The sequence below is a fragment of the Mercenaria mercenaria genome, unplaced genomic scaffold (assembly GCF_021730395.1).
Source record: "Mercenaria mercenaria strain notata unplaced genomic scaffold, MADL_Memer_1 contig_4140, whole genome shotgun sequence".
In the NCBI taxonomy this organism is placed as follows: Eukaryota; Metazoa; Mollusca; class Bivalvia; order Venerida; family Veneridae; genus Mercenaria; species Mercenaria mercenaria.
The window spans coordinates 42,975-70,419 of record NW_026462347.1 but is presented as its reverse complement, the minus strand read 5'-3'; the positions used below and the strand labels follow the sequence as shown (position 1 = coordinate 70,419).

General features: G+C 33.9%; 1 protein-coding gene across 1 annotated transcript in view; it reads right to left on the bottom strand.

Annotated features, from left to right (window-relative positions):
• Positions 1-813: 813 nt before the first annotated feature.
• The window catches only part of LOC128553648 (uncharacterized), a gene marked incomplete at its 3' end in the record, with an annotated part of 32,586 nt that continues 5,954 nt past the window's right edge, over positions 814-27,445 (bottom strand). Inside the window, exons 2-4 of the mRNA XM_053534822.1 lie at positions 6,985-7,046; positions 4,382-4,507; positions 814-936 (exon numbers count right to left, since the gene is read on the bottom strand). Coding sequence (XP_053390797.1) covers positions 814-936; positions 4,382-4,507; positions 6,985-7,046 — 311 coding nt within the window. The remainder of the gene's footprint in view (positions 937-4,381; positions 4,508-6,984; positions 7,047-27,445) is intronic.

The following is a 27,445-nucleotide window of genomic DNA, read 5'->3' as shown; positions in this document are numbered from 1 at the left end:
CGCAATAACCATAACTCTGTTTTGAATATCTAAATGCGTATAATTATCATTATCTCTCTTTGTATACAGAGTATCTCATACTTTTAAGGAAATAACTTTGATTGCATCGTGATTCATACAATGATGGACTGAAACGAATGGCAATATAAAAACTGTAAGACAAAGAGAGACTCAAGTTATTCTAGTAGTGAACGACTATATAGAACTGCTCTATCAGAATCAGTTTATCGTACTTAAAGTGATTAACAGGTATTTTGGATGAAAAATATCTATATTTATTCGTATTATTTTACTCAGTTAAGTAAAGGAAAGAGATCAATTTAAATCTTGCTTTAATGATCGCTATATGATTTTAAGTGAAGCCGCGAAACCGTATGACAACTAGTTAAAACAAAAATCTTTGCTTATGAAGTAAAGTTGAAAAAGTAGTATGGAATACGGTATGTTTTAGCACTTTTCAGGTATTGTCCTGTGTTTAAACAATTTACTTGAAATTCAAAGTTTACCTTCTTTTATAATGTTATTCAAAGAGTTTCTTCCATCTAAAAATGTATATTTCAATTTCGTACTATTGTGCCCGTCGTTTGAATGACAATGTCATGTATTTTTGTACCTCTTAATATATACTACTTATATAGTGCCTAAACTGGCTGTAATTTGCAACAAAAAAAAAATCCCGTCAAAATGCATGTTAATGAATAATAAACAAACAAACAATAGAAAACAACAGTCAAAAATAGTTTGCAAAACTTAAAGGCTCCTGTAATCGCCAGATGAGATACATTTTTTTTGTAAAACAGAATAACATGATACCTATTTTCTGTGCAAGCACTTTAACATCCTTAGTTAAACGCTGTTGTACTTTCGTTTTCTTTCCGAATGTTACTAGAGCCGTGTTACTGTGTTTGCGTTTTTGTAGATATTCTTCTTTTATTCCTGCGAAAGTAATATTCATAAAAGATTAAATACAGTACAACGTGGAAGGAGAGGTTGTTGATGAGTTATATATAGCAATTTGCGTAGGTACATGCAGTTTGTTTGGTTATTCCTCAATAATTAATCTGAAGTAAATCAATCTCTTTATCGTAATGAAATCGGTTAGGTCCCTTTGTCCGATAAATGGGACAGTCAAAAACTTTTAACCACTTACCGGACTACCTTTTAAATTTAATTCCAACAACGGTTGCTAATGATATGTCTTACCTTCTAAGAAACTAGAATGATTATATATGTATTTGAAACTCGCCTCTCACTCGTTTATTCCAACAGCTTTTTCTCTGTGGAATGATTTATAATCTGATACAACAATATAAGCCTCAATTAAAATTTACTGATTAAAACTTAAACTTTAATCCAAATCTCCATTTAAACACTCCTATTTTTCTATTGGCATATGGCGGTACCCGGTTTTCTGATCTCAAATGCGTGGTAAAAGTAATAATTTAAATGCAAATTTTTGTATTATTCATTTCAGAGACAATGCTGCATTCAATTTCGGTCATGATATCAAAGATGCTGAACATTTCCTTTTCAACTGCAGAAAACTATGCTTTACAGAGAATACAGCTTTTAACGCTATATGTATTCTCCATCGATTAAATACACGTCGTATTTGTTTTGTAATGAAAAGTATACAGAGGAAGAAAATTCCCTCATATTTCAGAAGTAAAACATTTATCAAACAATCGTTTTTGTTAGAATATACCTTTGATGTTAAGATAGATATTAGATTAATGCAATTGCTCCTCCCCAAGTCATGACCCACCCAGGACCTTGACTATCCCTATCTCTACCTCTGTATTGCTTAGCTATCCATGAAATGGTCATTGCAATATAATTTCATTGCACATCAAGCACATATGTACATATAAAGACATTGTCTGTAAGTTATCATAGTCAGATCATAAAACAATAATTATAAAACAATAATTATATTTCTAAATGTTTAATAAAGAAAGAAGGAAAAAGAACCTTTATTTTCCTACAAATAATAATGGCGCAATAATATTAAGAATGGCCATTTTCACGAGAGTGCATGTGCCATCCGTCATTTTCACATACACACAATGTCATAATAATTTGTATTTCTGATGTACTGATAACGTCAACACATATGTTTGATTCCATGAGCATTTCATCATCCCAGGATCACACCTTGTGTTTATAAATAGTTAAAGAGAACCAACTATTTGTTAGAGTAAGAACACGTTGTAAAATACTATGGATGGATTTGGACCAATCAGAAACAAGTTCTTTAGATAGCACCGATCAAAGCTTACTTCTGTAAATGGCTAAAGAGTGCTAGGATATTAATAGGTAGACAGATGACAGTAAGGTCAATTGATGTAGACACCTCGAGGATTCAAATAATAATTATCTCAGTACCTAGAGAAGAAAGCTACTGGAGGGCGGATAAATTATTTGAAAGAAGGCATTTGACCTTCAGTGACTAAACAAAAGTTGCAGTATTTTAATTAGGTTTTATATTTAGGGCAAGCGCATAGAAGTCATACGGTAGTTGAATGATATAGACTTTAGCATATATAGGCTTAGCATCGGAAAGCTGAGAAAGACATATGTTTGGTAATTTACAGAGGAAGTAACAGAGTTTGAGCTTACAGATGAGATTCAGCATTATTGGCGAAGTACAGCCAAAGCATCGTGGTTATCCCAATATAGTAGTTGAAAGCTATATCTATTGGGGTGCAGCTTCAATTAAGAAGAAATAGGCTGAACATGTATGCGATAGGACTCGTACGTTGTGGATACAAATACATGGTCTGTTGGAAACTTCAACAAAAAGACAAGTATAACACCTCCACCCTTTAGGAGTTTGAGCTTAAACCCATGAATTGTACTTTGTTAGTGTTTAATATAGAATGATTTGCTTGAAATGTCGAGCTCATAGTTCAAATCATTTACGAATCATTGGTACATGAATTATTTAGGCGAGCCAGTCTGAGAAAAAATTCATGTACGAGATATATAGGTCTCACCGGCTCTACGTTTTTTACAAAGGACATTCAACTTAGTTCGTCAGCTAGTCTAAAACAGTGTTACCTATGCGATTGGACCCATTTCAATGTTCGCGATATAAAAGGCGTAGACATTTGCCTGAGCCATATAACTCGTATTCTGACACACAGACACATGCAGGCAACGAAGCTCTTTCACAACAGGCAACCAAATTTGCAAAATTACAGATAAAACTACATGTATTTTCTTTTCTGTCGGTAAATATCAAGACTATGTGATTTATTACTGGATTTAAGCAAGTGTTAAATTAAAAAGAGGAAACGTGATATTTTTGATGTAGCAAATGTAGATGGCCGAATACTTCTATGATATTTTTTATCACAGTTTCTTTGAAAGTGATCGCATTTTTAAGCGCTTCTACACGACTTATGCTTTTGATGTATTATAGTTTGATACTAGAAAGATCAACACCAACACGACATTAACAATTATTTTACTGTTTATCGACGTTTCGGCGCTATATAATGTTTACAAGATGAACATATTAGACTGAAGTTACGAAACAACAACGTAACATTAAAATGGGGTGTACTCACATATGGTCAATGCATGATATTGCATAGTCAACAAAATATGAACTAAACCCTTGATATTAGGTTCATGATGCAACTATTTACCACAGAAAATATGTAAAAACAGATAATAGGAAATAACGATATTACCGGTAGTCATTAAAAGATAAAAGGTTAGGATAGATACATCGAACACAATTTTGGAATCCAAACCGTTACGTTGTAATGCTTTTAACTTAGGTATCCAGAAACTTCCTTTACATAAGCGATTAAATCATCAGTTACATTATCTATTGGCATAATTGAAAAGTCATTTATGTAATGATTTTGTTCATTCTAATGCAAAGCAACATTCGAACAATAGGATAAATCCATAACGCTTCTAATATCAAATGCATGACCATAAGTCCGTTTAATAACGTTCTGGTAAGTTTGGCGGACTTACTAAATTTTTTTTTTTTTTACAATTGATAAGGTTAATGATTTCTTTAGAAGCACAGTTGTCGTCCTTATTTTCTTTGATGTACAACCGGTGTACATCAGGGATGTTATCTTCTCCTTCAGACTGGTAATTGATATTTCTTTGTTTTGCACGCGTGACTCTCTATAATTGTTGTTTGTACCCTCCCGCTAGTTTTTTTTAACATCATCTCATTCCGTACCGTCTGTGTAGAGAGAGAGAGAGAGAGAGAGAGAGAGGGGGGGGGGGGGGGGGGATAAAAAGGAAATTCGTTTATAGGATATACGGTCTTAAAATCGTGCATGCAAACCAATGAAAATCCGGGAAATTTATTTATAGTCAGTCTTATGATAAAATATATAGTTTACTTTACCGGTCATGTAATCTGTGAAAAATGCCTTTGCTTGTTCCCATGCTTCCTTTCCTTTCATACTGGCAGATGTGTCAATGCAGATTACTGTATGCGCACCATTCAAGTTTTTCAGCTTTGTCCCTTTTGCTGAAAGACATGATCAAATTCTAATGTAAGCCAAGTTATTCTTTATCATTATTGAGTCTAGTAAGCTAGACAATTTCATTCTCATTAACGGTATCTTTAGTATGACGCTTAGCAATTTATATCAGGTATATGGAAAGTTATGGTATTCTACATTTTAATGTAAATAATTATATAGTATTTATTTGTTACATTTCTATTTATCTGTTTAAATAGTTATCTCGATCAACAAACTCATATACATTTTTATTAGTTTTCTTAATTTACGCATCTGTCAGCTTTTTCAGAGTATTCAAAAGGTCGTACATTTCTCGCTACATGGGTAAGTGTGCTTCTATTAAAAATAATTGGTTAAGTGCTACCCCAAATGGTTTCTTTTATTAACGATAATAACTACGTTAGATATTATTTTCATTTAGTACTTTTATAAGCAGTAATCAAGGCAAGAGTTGCCAATAAGCAAAATTTCGAAGAAAATGTTAACCTCTGCCTGGCCTATATTCGCGCCTTCCTTGTTGCGACTTGAACCTTTCCGAGCAAAATACTGTAGGCATGTGGATATGAATACGAATTCAGTTTAGTAACTGTGTATAACTTGTGTAGATGGAATGCCTCTTTGTTATAATAAATAAACTAGAAGAGCCTTCCTTCGATCCAATAATTAATTGAAACCTGATAGAACTATTGACAGGAACAACGGTATTTTCAAATTTAAAAAAAAGTGACAGTAACACAACAATTTACACAGAATAATCAATCAACATTTCTGCAAATCAGATTCCCATATGCAGTGCAGATATCAGTTTTGCATTTTGTAAGGATTTCTTTCTGGCAGTTGAAATATGTTTTTATTTTGTTGTTTATCAAGGATCCCTTAAAACTTTGGTGAAACTCCACTCCCCTTTTTAATAAATAATTACATCATGGTGCCCAGAATATACAAATTATGGCTAAAAGAAAACCAAACAGTTACTTTTCTGCTAGTGAAACGCTTTTTCCATTTTACTTTTCTTCTGATTTATGCATGACTGAAGAGTCAACATGATGAAAGGGATAATTCTCGAAATACAATCACTGAAGACATATATAAAATACTCTTTAAACAACTTGCCTTCTTTAATCCAAAATAAACAAAAATACCCTTACTAAATATCTGTGACCTGTTTATTCTTGAAGAATATTGTAATTGCTAAAGATTCTAAAGGAACATTTTTGAAAATTTGGCGACTTAAATCTCATAACAGTTTGTATCCATAGGCACCATGTTCTTAACATGTTCTTCTTTGATGAATAAAGATCATTAATACTCTGTGTTCCTGCTTTAATGCCAAAAGAAACTCCATTGCACATTGTCTTATATTTGCATTCGTCCTATTCTTTTCCACTGAAAATTATGACGTTCGCTTTGTATGAACAGCAAAAGGAAAGGCGCCAAAATTACGACAATGATGCACAGTGATAATAGGACGCTGTTTTGACGACGTCAGGGAAAACGTTTCTTAGATGACGTCGCAGCTGATTTCGTCTGGTGATAAGAATGGCCGGGAGGCTAATTTCAATGTTAAATGCATCAAAATGTGTGCAATTTATAATATAACCTCGTTCACAAATGGAAAAGAAATATAATGTAAATATAAGAAATTATTTTTTACGGACTTTACGCTGGATGTGCCGACCCTATTTTCTTGTTCATTTTGCATAAACTCCGAAAAGAAAAACTGTTTCATTTCTTAAAATTAATCAGGAAAAAGATATGATTGTAAATGTCTAAGGTCAAACGGGCTGATTTAGTAGAAAAGAGTTCACGGTCCATAGAAATTGTGTAAGTTTTAATATCTATTCAATTTAATATTATTTCATTGCAAATGATACATGGTCTGATTCATGTTTTTAGAAAATAACAAACTAGTTTAGCAATAATATTTTTGAAATAATTTTGCAGGTTAAATTCCACCCTCCTTCCAGCTAACAAAGAATGATTCAGTGACAGAGAGAACGGTAACACATATACAATTTAAACGGTTGTGTTTTTTATCAAAACATTACTCACAAATAGTTTGTACTTTCCAACCTGATTGCACAGATATCACGGTCAATTCTGTCCACTGTTTGTGCCTATAATGTCTTTAAAAAGCACCATCTAACTTGTAGAATTTCGTTTTTGTCGTACATTTGTATTTCTGCACTTTGTAGAAATATCAATTATCCTATTTCATATATTATCATGTAAAAAGATAATAATCATAACTTATTTTCAAATACACGGAAACAGTTAAAGATGGATGACATTGTGCTAAAAAAACTAAGCTGAAATATTTCGTAATTTTGAGAAAACTGCGGTAACAGAATTCGACAAAAGATGCTCGGTATTAAGAATTTGATGAAAAAGCGTATGAATACGTTGTATTACTAGGTTTGAATTACTGAAACATCTTTATTGGGTAAGTTACGTTAAAAATGTCAATAGAAAGAATACTAACCGCTTTTCAATTCATCTTCTGCCCTATGCTTCCAGTATGACAGGTCCTCCTTTGTAGCAGCCCTAGAGATATTAAAATAACTTTGTAACTATTCAATTAAAACATTATACCAAATGCCGGAATTAAAAGCATGTCGGGTGAAAACGGTACATGTTTCACAGGTGTAATGTGTAAATTAAGTGACTGTTTATTTTTTGTAGACAGTGTTCTCGCGATAAACATGTGCAAGGATTGAACGCCCATTAATCATTGATACTACCTGATCAAAGAGTGTATGTAAATTGGTGTCAAGCTCCGGAGGTGAATGCCAACCGATTTTATGACTTCAAATAAATATAAGAATTTATCTGAAAACATAAACAGCAGAATAATAGCCAAATAAATAGTCAAACACAAAAGAACACGAATGCGAACACTGTAACAGGTACAGGTACAGGTCAAGGTTCAAAACAAAACACGATACAAAACATGGATCAAAATTTAAATCAAAGTGCTATCGGCTCAATGTCGACGGATATTCTTAGACAATCACGAAAAGTGCTATATGGACCAAACGTTGTTCTTCAAAACCTTAGTGATGTACAACAAGTACAACAGGTGCAGCCGACATCACAAAATATACGTCAATACAGAGTCAAGATATGGGACGCACATTCCTACCTGTAGCTAATAAAATGCAGTATAACGGACAATTGAATCACGCCAAGAGGGCCAGTAATTATGCTTATCCAGGTTTTGTGCAGACGGGACAATAGTGTACCAACATGGGCAGTAAACCTGTGCCAACAAGTCAGTCATATCCAGTCAATGCTAGACAATCATTGTAAAAGATGGCAATATATTGAACAAAACATGTCAGCGCAAAATGAAAAACTGGTAGAATTAGAAAATGCTCTTTCTGACTTAAAAAAATATTAAACAAGAAGTGCAAATTACAAGTTCAAAGCTGTATAGCATTGAAAGCAATATTGGGACTTTACAAGCAAAAGTTACAGATTATGGTGTCACTATTCAGCAATACAGTGATATATGTGATGAAATAACAGTAAACAATAGTGACACTGACCAGAGATTACATTATCTAGAAACACGCCTACAGCAACTGGAGTTAAAACAAGACGACACAGACAAACGTATATCACAAACAGAGAATAATGTAACAGACGTAAAATGGCGCAGTTTGAGATCAAATTTGCTCTTTTTTTGGCCACCTGAAACTGAAAACAATTCAAAAGGAGAAAATTGCGAGGCAAAAATTCAAAAGTTTATCCAAGAAGATATGGGCATTGATAAATGCTTGCCTACGGATCGCGCGCATCGTCTCGGTCGATATATCAGTAAACATTTGCGACCACGACCAATCTGTGTGAAATTTACATTTTATAAAGACAAAGAACTTGTCAGAATGAAAGCCCCCCAGGAGTTAGCTGGAACACAATATGGTGTTTCAGAGCAATTTCCACCAGAAATCGAAAACAAACGGAAGTTGTTATATGGCGTCGCGAAAAAAGCACGAGAAAATGAACAAAATAAAGTGAAATTGGTCAGGAATAAACTTCTTATCAATGGAAGCCTGTATGACGCACAAACTGAAAGCGAGATACCAAATGAGCACAGCGGTGCTACCAGGCATAACGCGCGGAAAACACAAGGGAACGAGTTCAATGGCGCAAGACAAAAAGTGTACACAAACACACACTACAAAAATGGATATAGACAGAGAGGACAAAATGAGACAAGTAGTGACAATCACAAACAAAACGAGAACACAGAACATTTCTTTCAAATAGAAACCAAAAATAGATTCGGCTCACTGAGTGGATATGATAACATACGAACCCCAGTGGTCAGTTCTTTGCAGAGACCCACTCATGCAGGAAAGAAAAAGGCCACTTCACCGCTTGAACAGGAGCTAACTTTCAAAAAGCAGCATATCGAATTCACTATTAGTGATGACGAAGCGTCTATACATTCACAAACAACACAGGAATCTTGTACTCAGAAGTCGCCTTCCACACTACTGAATGAAATAAACAGTTCACCACCTCCCGTTATTGTGCTACCACCATCACCGGTAGAGCCCCCGAATAATACACCCCAGCAAGGACACAATTATGACAATCATGCTAACCAAACCCCATTAAATTCACATGCGAATTCAATGAATTACCCGTTAGCAGGTCGTGACAGTGATTAGCGATCAGCGGGAAACGGCTGTTCTTGCACGAACAATGAAAAAAAACTGTTATTATAACGGAAACGTAGACAGTGGTAGTTTAGAATTTTTATCTTTGAATGTATGCGGAATAAGCTCAAAATTACGATGTCCTGAATTCGTGTCATACATTAATGATTTTAATATAGTAGGTTTACAGGAAACAAAAACTGATGATACGGATGAAATAAAAATTACTGGGTTCACAGTTCATATGTTTAATAGAAAGAAACTGTCTAATCATAAATCGGGTGGTATTGCAATTTTGATTAAGCAAAATACAGATACAATGTAAATATGTAAAAGTTGAAGAAAATAGTGACAGTAATTTATTCCTCTTTTTCACAATTTCTAAAGTTATATGGTGTAAATACCAATACATGCACAGAAGACTTGAAATGTGGCATTGTATATATACCTCCAGCAGGTTCTAAATACTCCCATAATGATCCCTTTTTTGAAATTCAAAATGAAATTTTTCGATATTTTAAAAATAGTAAACATTACATGTTGTTTGGCGACATGAACGCCAGATGTGGAAGTTTAAGAGATTATGTAGAAGTAGACCAATTTATTTCTGACATGTATGATTTACAATACTTAGAAAATATGGAAAGTGAAAGTATGACAAATTTCAACACATGTAATGTACCTTTAAACAGAAATGGTGTAGATACTGTTGTTAACCACTATAGAAATCAGTTAATTGACATGTGTAAAAATAATGACTTATTCATATGGAATGGCAGAATGGGGACCGATTGTCTAAAACCTGTTTTGGCATGTAAAAATGCCAGTACTGTGGATTATTTTATATCGTCTTCTTTTGTTTTTGAAAATATTGTTGATTTTAATGTACATGAATTTTGCAACTTATATTCGGATGTGCATTGCCCATTGGAGGCTACACTTAGAACTAAATTTTATAATACGCAGAATATAGCACCACAGCAAACACAAAATACACATATTGCACGATTATGGGATAGTAAAAATTTGAGCAATTTGCTGAAAACTTAGATATTTTTAAAATCTCTGAAATTGAGATGAAACTCGATGAAATAGTAGATTGTAACAACATGACACAAACCAATATAGACGAAATAGTATCAGATATTGGAAAACTTTTAAATGACTGCTCAAAACAAATCCTTTGTTGTAATTCAAATTAGAGCAAATACACAATGTACATACAGAAATAATAATAAAATTCAAAATAATTTCCCATGGTTTGACAGATCATGCCATAATGCAAGAAACATATATCACAAAACAAGGAAAACTTTAACAAGTATAAAACACAATATTTCAAAGATATGTTGAAATCAGTCAGCAAACAATATAAATGTGCGTTAAGAAAAGCAAAAAATGTCTATAATTCAAATAGAATACATAAATTGTGAAATCTAAAGTACGCTGACCCTAAGCAATACTGGAATATTATAAATGGAAAATCTAATCAAAATGGAAAAACAGCAAAATTGAACGACTTCTATGAATATTTTAAAGACATAAATGAAAACTTAATCGGAACTGAAAACAACAGCGACGATAATATGTCAGAAACCGCTAACGTTAACAACAATGAGGAAATAAATGTCCCGATAACAGAAAAGGAAATACTAGATGCTGTTAAAACATTAAAAAATAACAAGTCACTAGGTTGCGATGAAGTTATTAATGAACATATAAAGTATACAGTTCATTCTATGATACATGTATATAAAAAGTTATTCAACCTAATTTTTGATCACGGTATTATTCCAGAAAGTTGGACCATTGGACATATTAAACCTATCTATAAAAACAAAGGTAGCCCAGAATCGCCTGAAAATTATCGCCCGATATCTCTGTTAAGTTGTTTTGGTAAACTCTTCACATGTATCTTGAATAACAGACTTACAAAATATGCTGACAAAAATAACCTGATACATGAAACTCAAGCAGGATTTCGAAAAAGTTATTCAACAGTTGACAATATTTTTATCCTCAAAAGTCTCATTGACATAGTTCAGTCGAACAAGAAAAAACTTTTTTGTTGCTTTGTGGATTTCAAACAAGCTTTTGACTCCGTTTGGAGAGTAGGCCTATGGTAAAAACTTATTAAAGAAAATATAAATGGCAAATGTCTGAACGTTATAAAATGTCTGTATCAAAATATAAAATCTAAAGTCTTAACTTCAGAGGGATCTTCTTCATTTTTCGATTGTCTCATTGGAGTACGTCAGGGTGAAAATCTGTCGCTTTTTCTCTTCTCAATATATTTGAACGATCTTGAACAGCATTTGAATACAAGTGTAAATGGAATAAATTTAAATACATCAACTGAAGAAACTCATTTATATTAGAAACTCTTTATACTCTTGTATGCAGACGATACAATTATCTTTAGTGACAGTGAGACTGACCTGCAAATAGCTCTAGATAAATTTAAAATATACTGTGATGAATGGAAATTGAACATATATACTACCAAAACTAAAATTATGGTCTTTAGTAAAGGCCGACCAAGGCAACATAAAGTATTTACTATAGGAACAAATGCCTTAGAAACGGTTGATAACTACAAATACCTAGGTTTATTTTTTAGTAAAAGTGGTTCTTTTTACAAGTCAAAAATCCATATTGCTGAACAAGCTAATAAAACCATGTTGGCATTGTTGAAAAAGGTGAAATCACTCGCCTTACCACTCGACTTACAGATAGAATTGTTAAAAAAACCCATAAAACCTATCCTACTCTATGGAAGCGAAATTTTGGGCTATGGTATCATGGATGTTCTCGAAAAAGTGCAACTCAAGTACTACAAATACATCTTTAACTTAGAAAAGTCCACACCATCTTATATGATTTATGGTGAGACTGGAGTGCTTCCGCTAAAAATTGATATACATAACAGAGTTATTACTTATTGGACAAGAATTATTGATAATATTAATAGCAGCGATAACACTAAACTCTCTTCCAAAGTTTACACAGTACTATTAGAGCTACAATCGGAAAATAAAATAAAGTGCCAATGGCTTGAAAACATTAAACAATATCTTTGTGAAGCAGGTTTGTCAGGTGTGTGGTATAGTCAAAGTTTTAATAGTAGTAAATGGCTTAAGACAGTAACGTACCAAAAATTAAAAGATATTTTTAATTAGACCTGGCAGGCTGAAATAAACCAAACGTCTAGCACAAATATTTTCAAATATATAAAGACCTATTTTAAACGTACTATATCAATTGACAAGTTGCCCTTAAATTAGGAGATGAATATCACTACCTGTTTTTTGTGCCCAATATTTGAAAACCATAGAGAGACATATAAGAATACGTCTAAGTATGTTCAAATTTGTCAATTTAGTATCAAGCGAAAATACAATTTCACTAAAAAGCTAAGCTTATTCTGTGAGAAAATCATGGATTATTTCAAAACAAATTAACCAATGACAGAATATTTGAAAACACTATACTTAAGCTTTGCAACACTCTCACACACTGCATATACACAAATATACAGAAACTGTTATGATCGCCTATGTCTGACTTACATACTTTATTTTGTAGTTACATATATACATGTATGTTATAATTAGGTCAAACAGGTGAGCGTATCAGCCCCCTTTGGCATCCTGTCATATCTCTCCTCCATTTTTTTTCTTGTAAATAGATATGTTGTTCAAATGATTATATTAATTCTGTATAAAACACAAAGGCTACACATTATACTTGTAAATTAACTATAAATAAGTAGCCGTTTTCCATTGTTACACGTGATGTTTTATCATGACGTTATATTGTGTGCTATGCTGACGTTTCCCATTATCGTGGGACTTGTGCAAAATGTAAATAAAATCTTGGAAATCTTGGAAAATCTTGTGTATTTCAATTCTAAGCAAAATTAAGTAAATAAAATACGTGAATGTAGAAACATTTTCTGTTTGTGGCTGTTGTATTTTCCTCTAGTTCGTCGATAACAGTTATTATTATATCAGATTACATTTTGAGTAGCCAAAACAAATGAATTATCAAAATAAACTCGTTGGTCTGTAATACGTGGTGAATTATTTTTCCCCGTTCAATATACGAAGGAAATGCATGTTACTTGTTACGTCCTCCACGAAACTTATTAAGTTAGTCATTTCAGGAGGGAGAGAGATTATATCTCCAAATTTACGTTAACTAAAGGTATTTGATCCACAAATAGGTAAATTCTGATGCCTGGTGACCCTATGTTTTTTTGGTATCATTTGAAAGAGTTGTGTCTGCTGAACAAGAATTAGTAAATAAGATGACCATAAAAAATAATTATGCAAGAATCAGTTCAGACATGATGTTTTATAGCGAAATGATAAATCTTACACTGTAATAACTGGATTTCTGTTGAAATATCACTGAAAACTATAAAGTAAAAAATAAAATTTCTATAACATATTTATGTCATGTAATTTATATTTTCTTTTTCAGTAGACAATACACTTTCTAATGATATAAAACTTCTTTGAGCTTACCAGTTATCAAAATTAGATATAATTTAATAGTACTGTTATAATAATATAGAACTTGCTTATTTGCGGATCGGATACCTTAAAATGAGAGTTTCTGCAATTCAAATTTCTTTATGCGGAGCATGAATCCGAAGCCCTTTATTTGTCCCTGTACATCCATTTGTGGCTGTCTCATTTATTTATAGGTATTAATTATGTAATTTATAATTATCTACACATTAAATCAATAGCAATGTTTTAACCTTTATGTTAATTGTATTATGATAGTGGTCAAAATTAAAAGGTATCTTTAGGGTCAAACTGCTTCCTATATGACCATTTAATGAAACAAGTACGAGATGAAATGCTGTATGGCCTTAAGCAGGCTACACAAAACAAACATGTATATCTTTATCGTGATTATCAGACTTTAAATTTCAATCAAATAATAATAAAAATAATTTAAAATAAACGACAAGAGTCGTGGAAATTACCCAAAAACAACCATTTTTAAACATTTCCTTTTTTAAGTGACATTGACTTTCACCTTACTATTGCGCTCCATCCGTTCCACAGCACAAAATGTAGTATGGCCCGACACTCTACACTTTATCTCAACCAAAACCAAAATTATTGAACGGACACCGAATTTTGATGACGATTCCAGTCCCCCCACCACCCCCACCACCCAAAAGAACAATTAATTTTAGTAACTATGAACTCGACTTTGACCAATTGCATTAAAATGACTTTTTTATCACAAAAAGAAGGAATATTAGAATCTCAGTGGGATTTAAACCGCGACTCATTCAGTCCACAGCACAAAATGCAGCTTTAGACCACTGCGCCGGGGTGGAATTTTCTAAGTAATTATGTAGATTGAATCAGTTATACTGACCTTGAACCTGGTTTAAGTGACCTGTTATGTAATCATAGCTAATAGTTCTATACGCTAATTAAATGCCAAGTTACCGAGCAGAAATTGCTTTTTTATATTTTTGTTAACAGTGACCTTGACCTTGACATTGATTCCACTAACCCCAAAATAATCCCAATCTTGGCCTTCCTATAAGCTACCTGTAGGTCTTTCTGAACCCAGACTAAAGTTATTGAACGGAAATATTGACGCCGCCAATTCACCCATCGATCTATCAACCCATCCAGCCACCCATCCATCCGCCCAATGACATCGCAAAATTGATAACTAGGTTTTAAACTTTGAAAAGCCTGGTTAAAATGTCTTTGATTCAAACGTTATTCCCTTCATGTTCTGAAAACAAATATTCTGACTGTCATAAAAAGGAAATAAAACTTTCTGGCTAAACCAACAGCACCCACCCTCTCTACTTCTAGTAATTAAAATCGCCGGCCTTTACAAATAATCAAACCTGTGCCATTTTTCTTGACCTTAAACTCTGTCTCATTTTAAAGGTATTTTCTAAACGTGGCCTTCATTTGCTTGTATGTCTCTTATTTTGAATCACTTGTCCCTCACCGTTATGAGTTCGAAACATCGATTGGAGAGTAGAATTCGATCATGTACGGAAACCATTTAGCTGACCTCTCGAGGATATGTAGTTCTACATCGGTGCCAACACAAGCCGAAATGATGCTCAGATGTGCACATATGGTCCTCACTTGACATTAAAAGCTCGGAAATCATATCCCAAAAACTGCGTCAGAGAGACTTCCAACTCAGCGGAAAAAAAACACCTTTAATTTTATACCGATGTCAGCTATAAGAAAAAAACAAAGACAAATATCAAACAGGGAATGCCACGCACCAAAAACGCAGCCTCCTCAAAACGAAACCCACAGCACGCAGACGCGTGCACCACACACACACACACACACACACACACATGCATGTAAACGCAACCAATCGGGGATGTAAGCTATAAACCTACCAACTGGGAACTTCTTTATTACTGTAGCTACAGTTATCATATTTCTATCAACTCTTATTCTTATGATCTTAAAATTATCCGAGGCTTTAGATTAAAGCTATCTTCAATTGTTAAGCAATGATATTTTTCACATTCAGAGCGGAGAATTTTGTGTTTAAACCAACTGAGGTGAATGTGTAACAAACCGGGTGTTTGTGTATAGACGAAATGTGGAATTGTGTGTTTCAACAAAACGGGGAGTTAGTGTAAAGACTAAATGAGGTACAAGTGTATAACTAACCGGGTACGTGTGTAAAGTTGAAACGAGGAACTAGCTATTAAAATGGTGACTGCGGAAGCTAATGTTACATATCATATATATGAGATAAGACAACCGAGGGACTTAATTTGATTTGATGGGTTTTACGCCATTTTAAACACTATTTCAGTTATGTCAGGTGGGTAGTTTACCCAACAATCGTTCCTGGAAAGATCAAGTACTAGTACTCAAGCTGTCATCTTTCTTACATAAAGAGACCTGGTCGGTAGCAAGGATTGAACCCATGCCCCTTAATCAGTGAGTACTTACGAGTGATTTTAAGTCAGCTATTCTAACCACCCGAAAACAGAGGCGGTCAGACAATAGAGAAAGTTCTATATTCTGTATGTAGGTACATGTAGCAATCATTCGACATTCAATCAAAAATTGTCTATGTTAAATGTTAACATTAAAATAACTGTTTATGACAAGACATAGAACAATCGAAGAACAAACCAGACTCATGATGCAGAGACATAATAAAGCACAAAACAGTATCTGGTTTTATCAGTTGTGTGCTTAAATCACTTTACATTGCCTACAGTAACTTTTGAACTTCGATATTATAAGATTCTTTCACTGGTTGTAGGTGCAGATAGGAATATCCGGCCTCGGGGGTAACTGTTTAGGCGGCAACGAGGCTCTCTACCGAGTTACCGCTTAAACAGTCACCCGAGAGCCGGATATTTCCATCTGCACCTATAACCAGTGGTAGAATCTTTTTCTTGCATACCGGTTTCAAGAAGTAATAATAAAAAAAAATCAATTGAACAGCTTTCTTTTTTAGAACTAGATCTATTTCTTATGGCAGTGTATTTAAACAAAGCGTGGGAAACCAACGTCCGTAAACAGGAAAGACGTCATGACGTTTCAAAACAAGCAACAATGTTTAGTTCCGGTTTTGTTTTACCAGTTGCAGCGTAACGTTATGAAATTTTGATAAAATAACGTGATTTGAATCGAGAAATATACTATCAGGAACCAATGAACTGTCAAGGTATTGAATTTTCATACCGTTTTTTAAATAGAATATAAATTACTACACAAATCTTTTACATATGTGTAGTTCTTATACGTCATTTACAGCACGAGTGTCATCTTACACCACCCCGAGGTGTAAGGTGGACTTTTCCAGCACCGGTAAAGATACCGGAAATCCCCGTCTGGTTTGCAAGAATAAGTAATATTGTATGTTTTAGTTCCTTCTTTATGTTTTAACTAAACAATTTAATTAGGCATTCACAAATCTCAGGGCGGATACAGGATTTGGTGTAAGGGGTGCAAAATATTTGTAGTAGAACAACTAGGAGGGTCCGTGGGCATTTCCCCATCTCCCCCTCCCCACCCCACCCCACCGGAACATTTTGAAAAAAATAGATCCATCTGGTGCATTCTTGGCGTTCTGAGGTGCTTTTTTTGGTATTGAAAAAGGACAGGTTTTATGGTAAAATCAACCCAAATAACATGCTACGTATTTATGCTCTTCAAGAATGGAGGAAATAAAAGAATCTATCTATCTATCTACCATGTTTTAATGACTCGTCGGACTTATTCTTGCTTAAGTATCTCAGAAAGGAATTTCTAAGCCCGATTTCTGAGGATTTTTATGGGGAGGGGTTACTAAAGTTTATTAACGTAAAATAAAAAGCTTTATAGGAGCTCATGCAAATTTGTCGGACTTTTTTGTGCGAGCGTAGCGAGCAAGAAAAAAAATGCCATGTTTTACCCAAACAAAAGACAAATTGCCTATGCGAGCGCAACGAGCGAGAAAAAATGCATTTTTACTTTTTCACCCAGAACAAATGATGAATTACCTATGCAAGCGTAGCGAGCGAGAAAAAATGCCCCAATCCCTGGTGCTAAGCAGACAATTTATTTTTCCTTCAATTCTACTCGTTCAAAAGACAGTTTAACAGTCAAGCATATAAGTGTGGTTCCTTTAAAAACCATTCGGATTAACGAAATCATGCATACAACAAAAACACAGACAACTTATTTGGATAATCTCCCAATCGGCGAACTATTCAGTATATTTTTCAGTTGTTGTGTTCGTACATTTAAACTGTGTATTATTATATATACATTGTATACATTATCATGATTTAAACTATAGTACCGTTTGCTATTTAATAATGATAAGTTTCAAAAAGATAAGGCATTACAAAAATGACGTTCCCAGACTAGGATATCAACTCATGACTCGGGCTTGAGATGAAAACAATAGTAGTAGGTAATTAATTTGAATAAGATAGAACTGAGGCAGACATATGACTCTTAATCAGGAAGAATGACAGAAACAAAGCATTTATTTTTATTTGCGCTTTTCTCTCCGATAACAGGTTAACGAAAACTTGATTTTCTTAGAAAAAAGAATTTTGTTGCGCTTATTTAAATGCAAAGTAAAATTTTAGGTTCGATATGCGGAAACAGGAAATAAAAATCGGGGAATCTTAATTCAAACTCCGCATTGACTCGCAGTCCCTGACTTTTGCATGAAAATCGTTATTTTTTGCCCGGGAAAATAGCAATCAATATTAAAAAAAGACTTAAACAAAGTTTACAGCATTTCCAGTCATAGTTATTTTGTTTCCAAACTATTTTCCCATATAAAGGTTTTGTTTTTATCCTTTTTTTTTAGAAATCCAGGCTTCAGTAAAACGTTGACTTTACATAGTTAATCTTTTAAAATTTGTGAAGGTCGTGTGTTCGAATCCCACACTCGGAAAGTCTTTTTCCCAATTTTGTGACGATTTTTCCTTTAGAAACTGAACATGATTTAATTGCAAACAAAACTATCTGGAGTTTCGATCACGAAAATGTATATAAAGTAAAACATTACAAAGGTAGGAGAATGAAAACTGAAGCAACAGCTGAATTTACCGCAAAGTTTATCAGTACTCTTTCAAAACAAAGTACATGCAGAAACGGAATGCTCGTGTAAAAATCGTCCCGATCAAGGAAGATTAAAATGAAATCAGTCATAGGTATTTTAAATTCATGATATTGTTGTTTTAATCAAAACACTTATATCGTAAGTATTTTTATGATTATTATATACTTGTGTTTCCCCCAATGCTATTAATACCAGTAAATCATACGTATGCCACTGTCAAAACTAAAGATAAATATACTTGCACCCATAATAAATACTGCGTTAATGTGTCACCGAATAGGGAAATGTCTTATTTTGTGTCGGTCAGTTACATGAGTGAAGTATGAAATAACCATATATGTAACAACGAATAATATCGTTATGTATTTAAAAGCTTTATATTCAATAAAATCCTTCAATCGCAATAAAATTTCTCTGTTTTCAAGTTTTAATCAAACGATTAGTACATGTATAAAAAGTTGTGAATTACGATGCGTTACATATTGTATTTTCTAATACCTCGGGAACTCATCTGTAGAATACTGTGATTGTTTCTATTTCTTCAGCCCTGTCAGTTCAATCATCAATAATTTTCGTTCTTTATTTCCCCAAAATACCACATAAAATGCTACCGCAATAAACGCACGGTGTGATATATCACTGAATGAACAAAACTGATAAGCAGGTGAGTGAGGTCGTTCCTACCCCGTCCAACAAACAAAATTTCTTAAAACGTTGTGTTAATCAAATTGAACTTCTACGGACCTGAAGTCGAAGAAAATATCATGCGCAGATATAATTGTATGTCATACTTATTGTAGAATGATAGGAATGTCAGTGGCAGAAAAAACTCCTTTTGGTTAATGAGCATATGCATTGTAAAAATTACCCTTGGTATGTCAGTAACGCACTGAGACTTTGAGCTTTCAAACTTTACACGTCAATGGTTTTTGTGTAACAACTTAATAACTTTTATAATGCTACAATCGACAGTTTATAAAGACAAGACGCTTATTAAAATATAGCAAATTCATGATATAAGTATGAAAATAGTGTTCTTCAGGTTGCAGAATCTGGGGACATTTTTTCTGTAGGATATATCTGTTCGTTATGTGAACATCAAATTTTATTTTATTTTATTTTATTTTATTTTTTTTTGCATGAGAATTGTTTTGCCATGTGTTTAATTGATGTCTCACGGTTTCTATATTTTTTGCCAAATGGTCCTAAACCCGTGCAGGCGCAGCATTATCATTTTATTTGAACCGTCGTAAACTACAATTATTTCGGACATGTACAACACACTTTATAGGGGATGAAAATCCCCGAGACGGTAACGTCCGTATATAGTTATTCGTCTTTGTTGTCTGCATATACTGAGACAATTTTTTCGATGTTTTCCGGTTCCTGTTTATATACACACCGCAGACTGGTTGTCTGCATGAACATCCGAGCATAGAAACTCGTAAACCGCGCTAACATGATTATTTTACTTCTTTTTCGTAATGAAAACTGTACATGCAACTGAAAAACACTTTTAAAACAGTAAGGAAGTGTAAAGGCCGTCAAGTTTCTGCGTGGAGTGCAAACAAACAAAAAAAATCCTAAAAGCTAGTGCGAGAACGCTGAATGACGTCACCGCCACGGCGTCCGTAAATTTTGCAAAGTATGATATTCGCTGTAAGAGGTATGATGACACTAAATGTAAACTACAGTTTAGAGCAAAGTTTCACTTTCTTGAGCGTTGAATATTTCTTTCTAAGCGGATATAAAAAGATAAATCCCCAATGCTAGGTGGTGCCTTAATTCATATTAGCCTATGCTGTGTTGAAACATTTTTCTATCATGAATTTCTAGACTTGGCGATCGCTAAACAAACATCGCGGAAAAATAGCATGAAATTCCCGTGTTAAGGTAAATGCACGAGTTAGCTATGATCTAGGCTTTAGAATTTCCAAGTGTTTAAACAGTTTTAAGAATGTACTGGAGTCAGATCTTTGTGTCATTTTCTTTGATGTGTAGTAGATAAAATCAATCAGATAATGTACTAATGTTATGATTAATGTGGTCTCTAAATTTGACAAATACTTAATAAAATAAAACTGTATTAAACTATTTCGGCTTTGTAGTATTCACTACTCTTCAACATACGTAAATAATTGCGTAACAAGTTGACAGCTGCTTATACATGTATAAACATCGTAGGATGTAATGACATTACAAATGCTGTTTCAAATGCAGCACAGGTTTTTGAGAGGTATAAGTATCTTTTTTACTTTTGGGACATTTTTACATCATAGATTTCAACACATTGCGATTGCTGAACAAAATCAGCGTGAAAATAGCATGAAAATCCTTGTGTTAAGATAATTGCATGAGTTAGCTACTGTATGATATAGGTTTTATTATTTTCACGTGTTCTTAATCAGTATTTTAAACGTACTGGAGTCAGATCCTCATATGCATTTCTTTGATGTGTAGTAAATAATATCAATAAGTTAATGTACAAATGTTGTTGTTCTTTTTTTTAAAATTAACGAAACTGTATTAAAAGTCGCTGGCTTTGCTGTATTAATTACTGTTGAATTTACATAGGTAATTGCATTATGAGCTGAATATATGAACATCTTTGGAGGTAATACTACATTTATTTTTTCAAATGCAGCACGGTAATTCAAAAGGAATTAGTATATTTCAGCACCGCGCCTGAAGTTGAAAGTTTGTTAAATGCGATGAATATATATAGATATATATAGAATGTATATTTTGAGTAGTGTTCCTGTGTATTATAATATTCTCAGTTTAACATAAGTATTGTCAAATCAAGTCATTAACTTAGAAATAAAAGCGCATAACACAATAAGCCGGAAAAGATATGCGGTAACATAAATATGTAATACTGTCTTGTGAACGTAAAAAGATATTTAATTGGTAATTGATGAATTTGTCAACATAATCTTTTCACTAATAAGCTTATAATGACGAAAGTATTATGTTAAATTAGTGAAAATAATTTAAACCTTTGTGTGTATGTACTACGAGTTGTATACAGGTAAACTGGGGAACTGCAGTAAATGGCGAAAGATACACTGTTGTAAAATTCTGATTGTGTGTGAGATATGTGTATGACCAGAACCGGCGTACCGGGGAATAAATTTCTATCGCTCAGAATCAGCTCAAATTCCGAGGTATGACTAATTTGAAGGTCAGGAATAACGTGGTATTGTTAAAATGAACTGGGGAATTCCCCAGTTCGAGGCGTATCCCCAGTACGTTGGTGTGTATTCATACGAAATTACCCAGTTGGCAGCGTTTACAAACTCACAGCCAACACATTAAGACAAAACGAACAAACAAAGGAACACACACACACACACACACACACAAAGCCAACACATCAGGACAAAACGAACAAACAAAGGAACACAGTGGGGCACCGCCTTGGAACGGTCAGTGGCAAAAACACCACTGGGGAGCTTAAACCGGTTTATGGTGCGCACCCAACCTCACTCTTACCCCCACCATGTTCCAAAGACACGGGACAGTGTAAATAAAAGTAATCCCCTCCAGGTGAATCTCTTACACACGTAATGGAAACAAAAAGGCATGGCATGTAAAACACAAAAATGCTCGTGTATAAATATATAAAAAGCAAACCTTAAGAACCAAAAACGTATGTACTCAATGCCTTTTCCTAGAGAAGAACTTAATGAACTTAGTGTAGAAAGCAACAAAGGAAAGTAATAGCTGGGTTCAATCACACGTTTGCCTGTCACTTGGTTTAACAATAGTTATTTATACGTAACATAAACATTTTGACCTCGATAGAGCAGAAATTATAAAAATAACTATAAAATAATATCTTAACGCGTTTTTCCTTAACCTCATTAAGTAAATTACGTTTTGCTTAATCTACAGTTCGGTTACTGATCCACACTGTCCTTCAACCCTGAACTATTTACTAGTTTTTGGTACGAAGGTGACTTTTTTAAGTTTAGCGTGGAATTCTAGGAAGCGATTGTACAAAAATTAACCTAACGCAATCGTGCTAGGTCACACGTATGTAATAAAAGGCCGACAACAAAGACAAGTGATCAATAACTACACATTTGTAATGACTGAAATAATTCGTTAATAAATGGGTCGTCGTCTGTAGAAGCTACAAATAAGAGGCTTCATTCAGGGAAATATTTACAACTCTTAAATCACTCACAAAAAATATGCTGATCATGTTTAAATTAGGGAAAAAAATGAAAGTTTTGTATAACGTCTTGAAAGAGGTGAAGGTATTCAAATGGACGACATATATTTAGTATCATTTCAAAGATAAATGCTTAACCATTAACAGTGAAAAATCTGCAAGAGACAGTAAGATCATAACAATATGTATGTTAACAAAAGCTCTCCATATATTTGTATTCCCAATTAATCTCTACATTGCAATTGTTTGGTATATATAAACATTACAGCCAAACGAACAAGGTGTTTATTAATTCTAAATCAGTTTGTTTTCTGCTAAATATCTTGCTTTAATTGGAATTTACCTCGTGTACGATCCTAGCTGAATCGTTACCTGAAATGGTTAAAAATATGGTAACATTTACGAAAGCTGGCATAAAAAGGTAGAAAACTTGTTTCGACTTCTCGTTTTGTACGAATGTTTCTTGAATGCATACCAAAATGTGGCCCATTTTGACAAAAACGAGAGTCTACAGGAAAAATCATATTCAAAGATCGCAATAGACGATACTAAATACATTTGTACTACAACTGAAGGCCTTTAAATTCTGACGCAGTACATAAATCAACGCCAATATTTAGCTTCACGTGAAATGTTCAATGGACTAAAGTACATCTCCTACTATGCTACGCATATGATCTGAGCACGACCTATTCATAGCCTCGTTCTGTCGACCCTTTCGCTAGCCAATCAGAGCTTAACTTACAACATTTTGCAAATCTACCTGTATGCTTGACTTTTGATATTTACAATTCTTATATCGTAATGTGTCAGACAGCCGGTTAGCTCAGTCGGAAGGCCACTTGCTTTGTAAGCGAGGGGTCCCGAGTTCGAGCCCTGGAATGATTGTACATTTTTCTTACTCTTTGACATTCGAACAAGTCGTCTGATTGGTTAAAATAAAAATAGCAATACTGGAAATCCAAAATATACAGAAGACGTACGTGAATGGGTTGTTCTCAGATCTTCGTTTAGAAGATCAACTACTTAAGTGAGATTGGTGAACAGTTCTAACACTAACATTTCATGTTAGAGCAGACATTTGCGATAACCGCTTGCAACAACCAAACGACACTTGAAAAGAAATGCATACACGGTAGGCCGATGCTAACGTGACAGGGAAGTACCGACAAAAATGGGGAAAAATCCTATTCTTAAATACAATATCGGGTTACTTGAACGAAACTGTAGGTTTTCGTCGTGTTAGTGTATTTGCTTAGAGCCATATTTCCTTTCCCATGCGATTGGAAAAGATTAATCATGTTAATGGCGACATACACAACTCTGTTCCGAAATATCTGAAGTTCATTCTAAGCAATGCGGCTATTTTGAATTCTGCGACTACAGCGAGTTATGACGTCCTGAAAACGACGGTCATTCTTAAATCATCATCTTCAAATATTTATCGGACTTGTTTGTTTTCAAGTTAAAAGTGGGATTTTGTTGTTATATCATGCACATATTAAACTTTCTGGCTTTATCATATTTTGAATAGATAAAACGTCATTCATGATTAAAATTAAAGATACATTATGCCTCAAATTCATATTTGAATATGTGAACAATTGCTGTATATCATTTATAAGAAAATTAGCATGTTTATGCATATGAACGGTAGTTTGTAAGGTTTAAATACTACATACTAGGTAATGTGAAAATAAACTAAGTATAACTTTGTTGCACCACTAAAAATCTTGTTTGTTTTGAAACACATGATTTTACTATTTAAACATTTAATACCGATTGTAGCATACACAGTTAGTATATATACATGTATCCAAGTTAAAGATGTTTAATGCGGAATTTCTTGATTAAGATCAATATGTAATGATGAAATATCTACATACAAGTTGAGCCTCAGAACATTTTTGAAGGGACGTGAAAAAAAAACAAACAAATAATTTGATGAAGGAATTTCCATGCGGCATTGTAATAAAATGTAAATCAAAATATAAATTCGTTGATAATTAACTAACAATAATTGCCTTACATCATTTAAAACAGTATTAATAAATTTGGAAAACACCATTATCTCTTAGGGCCTCGAAATCTTGTACAATCATGATATATTGTAACATAATTCACCATGTGGACTTTTTCTGAATGAATGAATGTATTGTTTTCCTTCCAGAGAACTTTTATCTTATGTACATAACTATAGAATAAAACAGCATAATTATGTCTAATTACACTTCCACATTTAGAATAATGATATGATATCTATTAACACATTGAAGATAACACACTTAAATGAATAAACAGTGAAACGTCACTCCATGTACGTGTGTTACAACAATCGGATGGATTTGGATAATATTGTTAAACCGACACATGTATTTGATGACATTTTTCTACATTCTATCCTTAAAGCTACAATACCGATTTTATCCGGGATAGTACCTTGTACTAATTATATGTATATAATTATATGTATTTGCATTTTGATGTTTTGATTAACGTTTTCCCGCCATTTGACGTTACGTTATCAGTTTTACGTCACGTCCGTTGTTTATATTTGTATGTGTATTATCCTGATGAAGGCGTTAGCCGAAACGTTGATGAGATAAAAAAAACTATACATAATACGTGTTGTTGTTGAAATACCTATCGTATAAAGCTACAATCACATTCGGAAATGTCCGTGCGTTATCTGATGGGATTGATCTGCTGGTGGGTTGGTCGGGTGCAGACACGGATAACTAGAATGAGCAGTAAGTTTTAATACGGGAAAAGTGGCGAGAAACGGGAAACAAAAATACAGGACGCGAATAAGTACATGTAGACACGGCGTACTGCGTTGAAATACGTTTTGCTGCGCCTGAAAATTTCCCAGTACAAGCATGGGTCTGCGGAAAACAGCGTTGGTCTACGCTTTAAGATAATTCCTATAGTTTTATTTTCTTTTATACATTTTTTTTTCAAATTCACATATATGTTAGGAATATTTGTGCTGAAAACAACGAACAAATAAAAACAATGGGTCACCAGGCTTGTTTTTGTGAAATATTGTTTTGAAAACACCCACCGTTGCTGAAACTGATAGCGATTTTTTAATGTTTTCATGATTTTCGGCTTTTTTAAAAAATAGATTTCAACCAAAGTATGCATAAAGACAGCACAACAAGGTTTATTCTTTTTTATTTTTACAGGTTTTATTGTACACTTATTTCATATCATAGTCATATTTGTAATACAATATCATTACCATTATGCGTACAAATAGAAACAAATCTGGTTCCATATTCACTTTTGTGAACTTTTATTCAATGGAAAGTACTCAAAGTTACGAACTTTGTTTTAAAATTTTGAACAAAAAAACTGTTTCTATTTTTTTTATCTTGTATTATAAATATAAACTTTGTATACATTTTACCGCTTTTAACGTCGTTTAACGACGTCACGCCCGTTGTTTTTATTGTTATTCTTCCCTGATGAAGACTTAACACCGAAACGTTGGAAGTTAATAATAATCTATGAACAAACGCTACACGTGTTGTTGTTGATTTTTCCTGTTTATTAATAACTTTCTACATACAACAACATGGCATCTGGAGATCCACGTGTACAACAGATAGAACAACTGGCGGAAAAGCAAATGAAGAGCGTTTTACACGCACGTTTTTTGGAAAACTGCAGGGCGGAGAATGTCATACCTAAAAGTCTACGCCTGAAGCTGAAAGTGAATGTGGGAAACGATAGATATAGTGCCGAGCTTCAAGAAGCAATAAACAGCCTCTTGGTGAAGGTAAACTGAGACATTTGTGACAGGGTACGTGACTGTCAACAGCAGCGAGCTCAGGAGATTGGCAGGCAGATGGAAACTCTGAGAAGTGAGTTAAAAACAAAGATGAGCGATGATAAAGTTTTTAACGTTGATGAAAAAATCCACCACCGGATAGAACAGAAAAAAGACGATATCGTCAGTCAACATGAAAAGAAGCTGTCTCATTTGATTGACAATAGAAACAAAAATCGCACGTCTAATAACGATAAAGATGAGATTCGTATTGAACCACAATCTAATAACACATCAAAACGGAGACGCAATGGAAAAAAAACCGAAACAAAATAAACCAAAACCAACAAAAATACTTCCGGCAGAAGAACTAACAAGCAGATTTCGAAAACTAACAATAAATCTACTCATCAGAGGTCAAAAAACATGAAAACGCCGGGCCCACAGAAAACCGGGGCAAGACTGCAAGAGGACGTGAAGACCGAGATAACACTGCAGGTGACAGTGCAGAACCTAGTGAAGGCAGTTACGAGTGTGGCAGCACTGCTGGAGGGAAGGGCTGATGAGGCAGAAAATGACAAAGGCGCTTCATCCGGGCCCCGGACAAAACTCCTGGAGAAAAACGAAACGGTGGTTACAGAAAATACGGAAAGGAAAGTAGACAGTATTAAACTTATCGAGTAAAAAACTTACAGACGATGACTACATACTTCTAGGT